Source organism: Patagioenas fasciata, chromosome 1 (genome assembly GCF_037038585.1).
Source record: "Patagioenas fasciata isolate bPatFas1 chromosome 1, bPatFas1.hap1, whole genome shotgun sequence".
NCBI classification, from domain to species: domain Eukaryota; kingdom Metazoa; phylum Chordata; class Aves; order Columbiformes; family Columbidae; genus Patagioenas; species Patagioenas fasciata.
In genome coordinates, this window is record NC_092520.1 from 176,578,487 (window position 1) to 176,592,382 (window position 13,896).

Below are 13,896 nucleotides of genomic sequence, written 5' to 3' on the forward strand. Positions count from 1 at the left end.
CAAGCTTCGTATCTTCTTGCATTATGCAGTATCAATCAGACTGATCTTCCTGCAAAACAGCTCAACTTCTCAAGCATAGCCAGGCAAGCCCTGTGAGCTGAGCCTGGACTGAGAGGATCTTTAGGTACTGCAAGCTGTTAAAGAATTTGCAAATACACATGAACCAACAGGACCCTTTCTCAATTTGGAGCAATGCTGTCTTTTGGGAATAGCCAACCTGTTGCTCCTGGGCCCTACGGGTATTGTGGTCTGAGCAAGATGAGGATCAGTGCTGGGATGGTTCACTCAATGTAATGGGGCTGGAAGGGTGGCTTCAGGGTTGTCACTTGGTTAGGCTGGGTCCAGCTGCATGGGGCAGTGGGTATCTCCAGCCATCTGCTCCCACAGCTCCCCAGGCATGTTGAGCACATAAAGGGATTTGGGATGAAGACTAGAAGACCTGTAAAGCTGCTAGTTGCCATGTGAAGGGGATGGCTTGCAGAAAGACTGTATCTCCCCAAAGAGCTATGTCTAATGCTGAGAAGTCATAACACCCAATATGGTGCTTTGGGACACAGTGCCATTCAGCCCTGGAGGAAAAGATCCATGGAAATTGTGGTAAAACCTTGTCCCCAGAACCAAGGCCTCCTCCTTCCAACCTAATAAGCCCCTACTCAAGCAAGGGTGGTCCCAAAGTGTGTCTGTACAGCTCTGCACTGAAGGCCAGGGCACTGGGCCAGCTGGAACAGCCCTGATGGAGGAAGCCAACCCTTCCACACACATACACACCCCTGGGGATTGCAGGGTTGCTGTGGTTTGGGTCAGGCCAGCCTCAAAAATGCCGGGCTCAGCCTTCTTGAAAGCAGGCGATGTAAGTAAAAAGCATAAACTGACCAAAGCTGGTCAGCTGCAGCTGCCTGGGGGACGCTTTCAAGGACTGGCTCTGGATGCTGACCAACTCCCCACCAAGTCACCATTTCTCTTTCTCCCACTGCAGAAAGGTTGGGCTGCGCCCAGCGCATGGCTGCATCTCAGCTCGGGTGTGGGACAGACAGTTTTACCCCTCAGAGCAAAACCGAGATGCTGGGCTCTGCGCTGCTATTCCCAGAAGCAGAAACGGGTGAGGATGCCCAGCCATGCCATGAGCCAGCTGTCCCTTTTGCAGGCAGGAGGGTTGCCACTGGCTCAGGGCAGTGCTCCCCGTGGGTAAATGGGATGCTTTCCGAGAAAGGCAGGCTCTCGGCAACCAGTGTGTCAGTAGCACTTTCTGGGCAGATGCAAGAGCAGCTGGAGATGGGGTGGCCTGGTTTGCAGGGTGTGTGTTTGACTTTTTGCAGGGAGACTTGCAAATAGCTCAGAAGAGTTTGCTTTCGTGTGTGTATATTGGGTTTTATTTTGGCCTGGTATGGGTCTGTCCAAGCTCCAGCAACTACCAGGGTGCGGGTACCTTAAGTGGGCAGGGAAGGATGAATCCAGAGGGAAGGCAGAAAGCAGGACAAGCACTATGGTTCACAGCCAAGCTTATCTTCTGTTTTGTTGTTGTTGTTTGTTTGGGGATTTTTGTTTGTTTGGTTTGGTTTGGTTTGGTTTTGGTTGTTTGTGGGTTTTTTGTTGCTATTGGTGTTTGCTTGTTTGTTTTATTTGTTTGTTTGTTTTTACTTTTTGGGGATGTTTGAACAGATAAGATACTCTTTGGTCCCTCCAAGAGGCTGAAACATGAAATGCGCTGCTTTTCTTTCTTTCTTTCTTTTTAAATGTGATATCTATTGTTCAGTCTTCTGGGTTGTGTGCATGTGCTTCTGGGAATGCCATGAAACTCACTGAGGAGAATCATCTCATCTTGTAACAGCATGGACCAGGCCTCAGCAGCACCAGCAGAGCTGATAGAAATGCAGGCTTAGGAGACTGACACAAGAGGCAGAGTCAGAGCTGGTCTGGCAGAGGGAGAGAAGATGCTGGGTAAGCAAGTGGTGCCTTGGGGATAAGAACAGGGATCCTGGGACCTCTCAAGGCATCTCCTGCCCAGGGCAGGATGTACCATGCTGCACTGCTCCTGCCTCCACCAAGCCAACACACACCATTCCTTTCTGGTAGCCACAGCACCCTGCCCCAGCCCTGGGTCCACCTGTCACCCTTTTGCATAGATGTTTTGTAGAGTGCTGGCACATCGGCCATTATCACAGCAAAACTGGGTGCCTGAAGGAAGCCTCATGAAGATGGCTTCCCAGGCTCCTACTGCTGGTAGCATCTCAATGCCCCACCAGTTGCAGGTGGACTGAGTCCCTGGCCTTGGCCACTTGCAACCAAAACGAGTAACAACAGGCCCCACCTCTCCCACAAGTCTTTGCCTGGCCTGTGTGTTTCAGCTCTGCCTGCAGAGGAGCGGAGAGCTCCCTCTCCGCATTGCATCACAGTGCCAAGCCTGACTTTGCTGCTGCCCATGCCTGCAGAACACCTGACCACAGCCCTGGCTGTCCCGGGACTGGGCACGCCGTGGTGGCAGCCATGCCGGCGTGGTGGCTGCCCCGCTATGGCTGAGTGTCTGTGGCCTCCTCCTGTTGAAACATCATCCCTTGGGGGCAAACCAGCTGGGCACCAGCGAATGAGCTGGGATGAAGGTGAGGGTTACCATTACAACAGCAAGGCTGCATACGTGCAGCTTCCCAGCACCGCGCAACCACAGTTCCAGGCGTTCTCCTTTCCCCTGCCTGGCCAGGCCTGTGTAGCAGCAGAGGAGAAGGGGCACTGCCTGGCTGTGAGGTGAAGTCTGGCTGCTCAGCCAGCCTGCAGCAAAAACTGCCCTCCATGTGGGTCTGGAAACAGGCACTGCACATGGATTTGGGATTGTTGCACCTCTCAAAGGAGTTTGTGAATGGCTCGCAAGGGACTTCAAGTCTGATTCATAGAGATTTAGACACCTGAAACTGCTGCTAAAGAGACTGGGTCTTCCTTCACTTTGACTTGGATAGGCAAAAAAAAATGTGCTACAGGCCTGGAAAATAGAAAAGACTATTCCTGTGGCAGTGCAGCCAATGAAGCAGCAAGTAAAGCAGCAAGTAAAGCAGCAAGCAGGGTGTCTGGCATTCATCAAGATGAAGAGCTGTGTAAGGCAACTACTGAAGGGAGGATGATGTGTATGCTGAAAAACATACATCTATAGCATTGAAACTATAGAGCATAGATGGAGGGCACGGTTCCACTACGAGCAACTGGAAGTGTGACAGATGATGCCAAGCAACAGCACGGTGCAGCCCAGCACAGAAGGAGTTGATTAAGTGTGCACAAAAGGGTGCCGTGACTTGGATGCAGACTGTAGGGCTGTCAGCCACATTGTGTGCCGTTTGCCCTCCAGGACACAGCCTTTGCTCATCAGCAACCAGGCTCTCCTGAGCAGAGACAATTGCGTGACTGAACTGCTGCCGACCGGAGCTGTGGGGGGAAGCAGGGACGAGCTGTGGTGAGAAACAGCTCCGGAGCAGAGAGCTGTAGCTGTGGGGTGGCTGGCTGCACCCAGGGTGCCAGCAGTAGTTAGGGGCTCTGCAGTGTTGACAATGGCCAGCAAAAAAACCTGACGCCCAAAGAACGGCCAAAATTGTCTGTGCTTATAAATCTGGCTTGTCAGCTCTCAGGAAGGGGGCTTGTTCAACAGCTTGGAGGAATGCAAGTTGTGAATGTGCGAAGGGACAGGACTTCACACTCTTTTCCCACCCAGCTGCCACTTATCAATCCATATTTCTGAGTTAGCTCATATCAGCCAGGATGACACTCCAGACCATCCCATCCTGCTCTCCAACCTTCAGCTGTTTGCTCCTGCCTTGCACAGCCTCCTCTCTTGTAGTGAAAGCATTCCTGTTGTTGAGCATCAGACTGATGTGAAAATACTTGAGTTTTTTTCAGGACCAGCTAATGCTGCGTTTGCAGATCTATGGAGCAGCTCAGACATGGAACCTCCTGCTCCTTCCCTTCTGCTGAGACAGATGGACAGACAGAAGGCTCAGACCACAGTGAAAGTGAAGTCTGCTAGAAAGCACTTTCAGCTGTGCTTTTTCTATCCAGTTGCATCTTTTCCTCTTACCGTGCCCAGCACCAAGGCCTCTAGGCATCACCCAGCTGTGCATAAAAAGACAGGGTAACAACTGGTCTTGGTGGGATGCATGGTGGAGGGGATGCACAGTTCACACAGTTCGTACAAAGAACTGACAGGCAGCAGAGCCCTTGGTAGACAGACTAGAAAGGAAAAAGGAAGGAGAATGTTTGACATTAGTACTGTGAAATTAAAGAAAAATCTGATGTCAGTTCACTCCAGCCAACATAATGGGAACACAGGGCAGAAATCTCCTACCTCTAGATTTATTTTCAGCCTATAGAATGACAGTCCAGGAGATGGGAGAATGAGAGCCCTAGACAGATGACTTACAGGTGCCTAATTTACTTATTGCATTTGGCATAGCATCCAAGTTCCAGAGATAAGGAGCAGATAAAGATGATCCTTTGCAGGTGCCTTACTCTTCTGCATTGCAAAACATTGCCAGAGTAGAAGGAGGAAATATGGGCAGTGGACAGGGTGCCTCTACACTGCTGAGCTTGTGGTTTGCTGCCAGGAAAAGTCCCAAGGTAACTCACAGACTCCTTTTCCAGGGAGTTGTATCTCTTCCTCAGTCACTACAGGAATCAGACAGATTTTCCTACTGTGGTTTGTATCCCATTGCTGGTGACACTGTTTTGGAAAGCTTACAACACACCTAAAGTAGCAATAGCAGAGTTTTGTATTGCATCGGCGAGTAGCACCAAGGGGGTCTGCCTCAGATCCTGTCACTTAAAAGATGTGCTGGCCAGGCCCACGTGCTACTTGCAAGGAACAGCCACCTCCATCCCTGGACTGACCTGAGGAACACATGTGATTCAGTAGGAAGGACTGTGCTGGTGCTGTCAGATCATCAGTACGTGACAAAGTGACCTTTGGGATGAGGAAAACCACTTCTGTAGAGAGTTCTGAGCATCCCTAACATCAGGCTGCCCGAACAGATAACTGAGAAGAAAGTAGCTCAAAAACCTACACCAACAGGTAGATTTCCAGCAACATTGACTCAAGGGCATTCAGAGTTGCTTGTGGCCAGACAGGAGTCAAACACATTGTGGGATTGCTCAGTGACACAGATTCTTTCACCCCTGAAGTTGCTGAGTGAAGGCAACTAACGAGACTGTGGTGGATTACAAGACAGAGAGCATCAGGAAGCCCACTCTAAACAGTCTACGCTCTCTGCTGGAGGACTACGGCCACCCAGTCTCACGAGACATGTCAGTCTCCAGGTTACCAAGGCTGTGGCAGGCACGTGGTCCCCTAGTTGTACCTGAGTGCTGAACGGGAACATATTGCTATTTTTCACACCTCCACCCCAAACTTCACAAGTGCACAAATAGCAACTGGCACTGTTCCATATGTCTCCTAAGCTCTGCCCAAAGTTGGCCGAATTAGCAATCTCCGTGCATTAGGCCAGAGAAGGACACCAAGTCAGAAACACTCCTGTTTCGTGAGGCAAAGACACCTTGCCAGGGCCACAATCAACGTTGTCCTAGCAAGTGGGAAATCTCTAATCTACAACCCATGAAAACTCTGTTTCCTCTGGCATCTGTGCTGCAGGGATAAACTACTTAAATCTCACACAGGCAGCTATAGGACAACAGCAGAGTGAGGAAACAGAAAACTGCATCATCTGAGTTGTTCCAGGTTATTTGAAACAGGTCAAGTAAGGAAGCAATTCCTGCCCCTGGATTTTAACAGGATATCACTTTCTGTGCGGCTCCTGTGCGAGTCAGGCTAGAGGTTCAGCAAGGGCTGATGAACAGAAGGGCTGGCACAGGGCTTCAGGCAACCTGATGGACAACAGTGCCTGTTTAATGGACAGGATTCCCTCACCCATAATAAGTGAAGAGAGCACCTCAGTGCTCAGCAATATCCCATTGACAGAACGGAAACTGCAATTTGCTGGAGCTGCACATCTAACAGGCTAAATCACAAGGCAGAACAACCTGGATGGTCACAGGCAGCTGCCCTGTGATCTGGGAATGTTTCTGGCATAATGTCTCCCTTGTCTCCATGCTGAAGGCTTACAGAGCTGACCGTGCTTTGCTGCAGTGGTATACTGAAACTATGAAGACCACTATAACTCTCTAAGTTGGTGGAGTTATTAATGAGTTTTTACTGCTTTCAGCAGGTTCAGCTGTTCAGTATCTCCCGGGAATTTTATAGAGCCCCAGAATAGCTTGTCTGCTGGAAGCACTTCCAATATATTATCCAAGCACAATTCCCATGCAGGCAGAGCCCGACAACACAGCAGCAGTTCCTGGATGTGCATAGTCATACAAGTCTCCTGGGCTACTTGGCAAGTTTGCTGGTGTCAGAGTTGATAGAGTGAACGAGGCAGCAATAAGGAAGGAAAAAATGGATAATGACACAGGGATGGCAAAGGGGTACCTAAAAGCCCATGTTATGGGGTGGAGAGGGCAATGCTTTGTGTAAAGAGTGAGCAGAGGGAAACCATGCTGCAGAGGAGGGACTTCTACACAGCAGCTGCTGGAGGAAGAGCAAAGGCTGGCTGCCTCCCCAGGGCAGGCAGTAACAGGCTGCTGCTTCTCGCCTCCTCCTCCCCACTCCAGCTGCTGCAGGACAGGGTGGTGCCAGAGGTGTCTGCCTTGGCAAAGGGGAACTCTCACATCAGGTTGGGCAAGTATCGAGCAAGTTCCTAGGATCATGATCCTTTCTTGGCTCTGGAGGCATTTTCCCATGCAAAAAAAACTCCTCTGTCCTGCCAGTCCCAAGACCTTGCAGATCCTCCCAGTTCTCTTACTATGTTATGTGGCTGAACATTAACAACTTCCCAGCCAGGATGATCATTAGTTCCTCATATTAAAGACATATACTCACTGATTAATATCTTTGGGCACATTTGTTATCTTCCTGAAGTGTCACTTGATCAACTTGATAAACTTCTATGATGAAATTGCTGGCGTGGTAGATGAGGGGAGAGCAGTGGACATTGTCTACCCTGACTTCAGTAAGGCCTTTGATGATGTCTCCCCTAGGATCCTCATAGAGAAGTCAATGGAAGTATGGTCTGGGTAAGAAAACAGTGAGGTGGACTGAAAACTGGCTGAATGGCCAGGCTCAGAGCCTGCTGATCAGTGGCACAAAGTCCAGATGGAGACTAGTAACTAGTAGTGTACCCCAGGGGTCAGCGCTGGGTCTGATCCTGTTCAGCATCTTCATCAATGATCTGAATGATGAGACAGAGTGTACCCTCAGCAGGTTTGCTGATGACATGGGACTGGGAGGAGTGGCTGATACACCAGAGGGTTGTGCTGCTGTCCAGAGGGACCTCAACAGGCTGCAGAAATGGACTGGCAGGAAGCTCATGAAGTTCATTTAAAAGTGCAAAGTCCTGCACCTTGAGAGGAACAACCGCAGGCACCAATACATGCTGAGGGCCACCCAGCTGGAAAACAGCTTGGCAGAAAAGGATCTGGGGTCCTATGGGTGACCAGGTTGAACATAAGCCAGCAATGTGCCTTTGCAGCAAAGGAGGCTAACAGTTTCCAGGGCTGCCTCAGGACAAGTGTTGCCAGCGGGCCAAAGGGAGGTGATCCTTCCCCTCTACTCAGCACTGGTGAGGCCACGCCTTGAGTGCTGTGCCTAGTTCTGGGCTCACCAGTTCAATAGAGACATGAACATACTGGAGAGAATCAAGGGAAGGGTCGTGAAGACAATCAAGGGACTGAAGCAACTCTTCTACAATGAAAAGCTGAGAGAGCTGCGACTGTTCAATCTGGAGAAGAGAAGGCTCAGGGAGGACTTTATCAATGTGTATAAATACCTGAAGGGAGAGTAAAAAAAAGATGGAGCCAGGCTCTTTTCAGTGGATCCCAGCAACACAACCAGAGGCAATAGACACAAATTGAAATATAGGAAGTTCCCTCTGAACATCAGGGAACAATTTTTTACTATGAGGGTGACTCAACACTGGTCTAGCTGCCCAGAGAGGTTGTGGAGTCTCCATCCTTGGAGACATTCAAAAGCCATCTGAACGTGGTGCTGGGCTGCTGGTGCAGAGATCCCTGCTTGACTACGGGGGATTGGACCAGGTGACCTCACAAGTTCCTTCCAACCTCAACCATTCCATGATTCTCTGAAAGGGAAGAAAGCAATATGAGAAAGAATATAGGGAGCACTTGTTAACGTGCTGATCCCAGGAAAACCGCACAGTGAAAAACAAGTCAAGCAAAGGGACATCAGGTTGCTCTAGAAGTCAGGCCAGTGGAAGCAGTCCAAAGCAGCAGAGCAAAGCAGCAGCCAGCCATGGAGCAGCACACTCAGACGGTTTCCAGGTTACCTGCCATCAAATCTCAAACTCAGCACACAAACAGGAGCAGTGTAGCTTGGTCCACTCTGGCTCAAGGGATTTTTTCCTGCGAGAGTGGGGTCACCTACTTATATATCCCACCCTTTTCCATGTTGCCTCATGCTCCCAAGAGCCCAGAGAGACTCAGCACATCTTTCTGCCTCCTCCACCTGTCCATGCTCAAGGATGGCTGGAGTCTGGGAGGCAAGATGAAGTGTCCTGTCCCCCAGCCAGGGAACAGAGGCTTCCTTAGCCTCTCCCTGTGCCTTGCCCAGAGCAGGAGATGCTCAGCAGGTTGCTGCTTATATCAGCCAGCCAGTGGTTGCCACAGTAACCACAGTTAGGATGAAGGATATGAGGTTCATGGGGTAACAGAATGACTGCCACCCACCTGGGTGTTGTCTCTATTGCACAGCAAGAAAGGACAATGCAGTTTTCTGAATATGAGAAAATAAATACCCCTCCCTACCCTACACCAAGCCAGGCTTCCCATCCTCTCCACCCTCCCATGCACTGCTGCAGCTCCACTCTCCATAGCCCTGTGTTCCCTGGCAACTGCACTGCTTCCCTGAACACTCAACCCAAGAAGAAAAACTGATCTAGACAGGAAGCAATCTGCCTACCCGGGCAGGAGTCATCACTTTTTTCCATTCCAACTGCAGATGTGCTCTGCAGCCTCACTGGACCCACTCCAGAGGGAACCAATGTCTGACCCCCAGGAAGACCACAGACCCCTTAGTGGTTGAACGGATGTCTGAAGGGGTTAGACGGACCCTCCCAGTCTAGTTTTCTTGTAAGATCTGCTCACACTTGGCTTCATTACACACAGGAGTGATTGAAGAAGCGGGAAGTCACACAAAGCCAAAGCCTGGCAGATCTGATGCACCCCTATAGGGCTGCTCTCAGCCCCACTGAAAGCAAGAGCAGCCTCATGGCTAGTGGCAGCTCTTATCCTCTCCTTCCAGCACTGGGGAGAGGAAGGATGTACAAGGTGCAAGTCACCTCTGCCTGGTGCCATCAGCTACAAGAAGAACCAGGGGAAGGCCAGGTAAAACCTACTCCCCTTCTGCTCCAAGTCCACCTCTGCTTTGTAGCAAAGCCCTCAGGGAGAGGTACACCAGATCAAAAGAAGTTATGTGGTCATAACAGACAGGGATCAGCCATTGCCTGTGCTGAGCACTGTTTTCAGTAGCAGCAGCTGCATGAAAAAGAAAACCTGCTCTGCAGGCTCACCGTTTGGGATGTCGCAAGCTGTTATGATCTGATTAGCTACTGGATTCCCTTCTGTTTCCTGGTGTGCCAGCCTGGGAGTCCACAGCCTCCAAACTCTCATCTGCTGGCTGGGAGAAGTGAAAAGGGCAGAGTGAACAAGGCAGAGAGCATGAGATGGACCCACCCTCAAAGCACCCTAGAGAAAAGGGGGCATCTCTTGGGGATGCTCTTACTGTACACCACCTCCTCTGTACCCACACGTGTAACCAGCTCAGCCTATACAATTTGCAGCCACACTGAGCATTCCCAGCTGTGTCCCCAAGTCACAATAGCACTCTGGGTTTCAGCCTGATAGAAGAACTGAGAACTCTGAAAAATAAGTCAGGGCATCTCTAATTAGGCACCAAGAGCCAGCAGACACATTAGGTCTTGATCTTACCTCTGCTTGGTGATGCAAGTGTTGGTCAGGTGCTCATTCAGGGAGTACCAGCCCTCTGGTTGTCTAATTGGAGATGAGACACAAAAGGGAGAGACAGACGCATACAAAGGGGACTGATTAAGATGACAGCAGTCTCTAAAGAGCTCTTTGCATGTTCTTTTGTTTTGGAGGGCTGTTTCTTAAGTTATTTTGGAGGAGACTGGCAGAAGACACTTAGCACCTGAAATTATCCTAGGGCCAATAAGTTGCAGCTAGTTCTGCCACATGAGCTGACACAGCACTAACTTACACACCGGGGCTGGTTATTCAGCTCAAGTGAGAGATCACAGAATCACAGGATGTTAGGGATTGGAAGGGACCTTGAAAGATCATTTAGTCCAATCCCCCTGCCAGAGCAGGAACAATGATGCAATACTTGGTTATCACCAACAGCTGTTGAAGGGGTTGAAGGCTTTGGCTTCCACATGAAGAAGGGAGGCAAAGTACCTGCAAGCAATTTCAGACATTCTTCTTACTCACTCTTGTTTTCTCCCTCTGGCCTGGGACCACAGCCAAACTCAGGGGGAGGATGCAGGGCATGGCAAGCGACAGTCCGGTGAGGGTCACAATGACACCCACCTCCCCTTCCCTCAAAGCTTAGCGTAATTGAGAAGGGTCACAGCAAAACCCTACCTGGGCAGTTCTGGATGGGGGTGACAGATTGCACCTCACTCCTACCCCTAGAAGACCTGGACACGACTGCATCGGGGTCCACCTGACTAGCAGTGGGCAGACCTCACCTGCAGCACGAGAAATCACCATTCCCCAGCAAGGAGTCACCCATGTGGTGAAATGCAAAGGCAGGTAGAAAAGACCACATTGCTCACTGCTCCAATTCACCTGGCTGGACCCTGTGCCCCACACTACAACCCCACCAGCCACCTCCACTCTCAACTCCAGTTCTGAGATCCCAGTAAGAGACAGCAGCAAAGGGCAGCGTGCAAACACTGTCCACAAGACATTGTCCATCCCTCTCTTCTATACCCAGCAGCACCCCCTTGAGTGAGAAAAGCTCTTGCCATGTCCTCATCACTAAGGTCTCAAAGATATCCAGGCTATTTTCATCTTGATGGGACCATAGGCAAAAAAAGGAGGCCATTTCCAGCCTACGCTCACACTTTATTATATACAGAGACACGGTGAGTGTAAGAACATCAACACAGGACATGGACAGTAAAGGGAGGCCCAAAGGCACTGTTCCCTGTCCCCTTGGTGCAACCAGTCAGCATAATTTATACAAATAATACAATATTTGAGCAATAAATAAGTTTGATAAATAAGATCAATAAATTAAAAAAAAAGTAGAAAGCCAAAGCAGCAAGGAATGATTTTCAGGGCTGCGACACATTCACAGCAGTGACAATACCACCAACACCTCACCTGCACACCAGCAGCTGGAGCACAGACCCCCATCAGCCCTTTTCTCTCACCATCCTATGGCAAAATCCACTGAGGAGGGGGAACCAGGGGGAGTTGTACAGTTCACTACCACTGTGCTGTCGTGGTCTAGGATTCCTCTCTCCCTCGCAAGCCCCTTCAGGTAAGGTGCTTGAAAACAAGGTACTACCGCAGACCCACTGTGCACAGTCACAGCTTGTCTGTTTGGCACCAAAAAAGCCCTCAAACCAGTCTCTTCCCTTTCTATAGTCCTTCAGGTGGACACTGGCACAGTTATTAACTGAGTCAGGGCAAAGGGTGGTGGAGAAACATCTCTAAGGAACAGGGGAGAGAAAAGATGAGGCAATACTCCCTTTCACTTGTGGGAGGCAGACATGCTCTCATTCCTCACTCCAGAGCTCTGGCACGCTCCTGCCACACACCCTGGCACCAATGGAAACTGACTGGGTGACAATACCAGCCAGTCCCCTGGCAAGGAGGGGCTCACCACAAGGATTGCAGGGATGTAGCTCAGAAGTAGAGTTACAAGAGCGAAGGGACAGCAGTAAAAGGCCGCCACTGGTTATCTAAGAGAAAAATAATAAGACAGCCGGTCCCTAACCCCTGCAAGGGGAGAGGCTACACAGACACAATGATTTCACGTCCCTGTCAGCCTCAAGGCCTACAGCTCTCTCCCAGAGATGCTGGCATATGAGGGGCAGAAGGACTCTGTCATCATGGACAGCTCTCAGCAGACAGAAGACAACTTGAACACTGCTGCCTCCTGCCAACCCCACTTTTTGCCCCCAAAGAAGGGCGCTGGAATGTGAAGAAACCAGAAATTGAGGGAATAGGGCAGTGAGAGAGAACTGGGAACAGATGGAGATCTGGGATGGGGAACCCAAGCCCTCTGCCCTCACACGTACAGACTGCTACTCATCCAGGCCTGGTATCAAGTCTGCAATACTGTCCACATAGTAATTGGGCACCAGATCCTTAGCAGCAGCGCTGTCACTGGCCATGTAGGCCTGCGCCTCTTCCAGGCGGGAGACACCTGTCAGGGTGAGGATGGTGGAGAGGCCGCAGTTCTTGCCGAAGAGGATATCTGTCTCCAAACGGTCTCCCACCATGAGCGTGCGAGACGGGTCAATGCCAAAACGCTCCACGATGCAATCAAACATGTAGGTGTTCGGCTTCCCCACCACCAGCGCCTTGCGGCCCGAAGCGGTTTCCACTGCAGCTGTGAGGCTGCCAGTCCCTGGAGGGGGAGGAAGAAGGAGAAAAATGAGGGAGATACAGACTAATGGGGTGTAGGTTGCGGGCAGCTCAGTGCCCCAGGTCCCACCAGAGGATAAGCACACAGCGTGCTGGCAGCACAGCTTCGTGAACTGGCAGGGATGCCTCAGGGCAGCCCTACCCCTCCTGATGCTCAGGGAAACACCTTGCCCGGGCCTGGGACAGCCAACCCCACCACCAGCACCCCGCACCCCCCCAGGCAGCAGGGGAGGGGGCGCCGGCTCACCAGGGGTGCGCTGCCCGTCGCTGAGCGGGTGCCAGGGGTCAGGGTCGGTGGCCACCAAGAGGCACTGCGGGTCGCGCAGGTAGCCGCAAGCCTGCGCCAGCTTGCCGAAGGTGAACTGGTCATCGTAGCCCACCAGCACGGCCCGCACCGGTTCGGCTGCGCCGGGGGCCGGCTCGCCCTCGCCCGCCAGGCGCAGGCCGGCGTCGCGCACCTCGCCGCGGAGCCCCTCGCCGCCCAGCACGAAGACGCGGCCTGCGCCGTTCCCGCTCTCCCCGCCGCCGAGGAGGCGCTGGCGCAGGAAGAGCGCGGAGCAGAGCGCGGAGCTGAAGACGTGCTCGGCGCGGACGCCGCGGAAGCCCAGGCGGCTGAAGCGCCGCTCCAGCTCGGCCACGGAGCGGCGGCTGTTGTTGCTGACGAACAGGGCGGTCTTGCCGCCGCGCCGCAGGCGCTCCAGCAGCTCGGGGGCGCCGGGCACGGCGCGCTCGCCCGCCCACAGCACGCCGTCGCAGTCGAAGAGCAGCCCCTCGGCCGGGCCCAGCACCTCCCGCAGCCCCGCGCCGCTCAGCCGCCGGCAGCTCGCCATCCCCCGCCGCTACAGCCCGCCGGCCGCCGCGTCCCGCCCCACCGCCCGCCAGTCACCGCCGCCAATGGGAGACGAGCACAGCGCCGGGCGGCAGCCGCCCTGCCCTGTCACCCTGGAGGGGAAGGGGCGGGGCCGAGCGGCGGGAGGTCAACTCTTAAAGTGACAGCCGCGCCGTCCTGTTGGCTGCTGAGGGAGGCCGTGGGGAGGCGGGACGAAACCTGAGTACGCTTGCTGATTGGCTAAATCCACGCTCTCCAGCTGTAACCGCCTCTGGGTGAACGCGCGGTGGCAGGGCGCTCCCTGCTGCTCGGTAGAGTGTATGTGCAGCGTAGCCGCCATTACGGAATGA

General features: G+C 52.4%; 1 protein-coding gene across 1 annotated transcript; it reads right to left on the reverse strand.

The window, feature by feature from the left end:
- Positions 1-11,163: 11,163 nt before the first annotated feature.
- PDXP (pyridoxal phosphatase) lies at positions 11,164-13,677 on the reverse strand. The gene is made up of 2 exons (XM_065829575.2): positions 12,965-13,677; positions 11,164-12,700 (listed from the first exon to the last, which is right to left on the reverse strand). Exons 1-2 carry the CDS (start codon positions 13,545-13,547, stop codon positions 12,375-12,377), a joined length of 909 nt encoding a protein of 302 aa, XP_065685647.1. The 5' UTR covers positions 13,548-13,677; the 3' UTR covers positions 11,164-12,374.
- Positions 13,678-13,896: the final 219 nt, after the last annotated feature.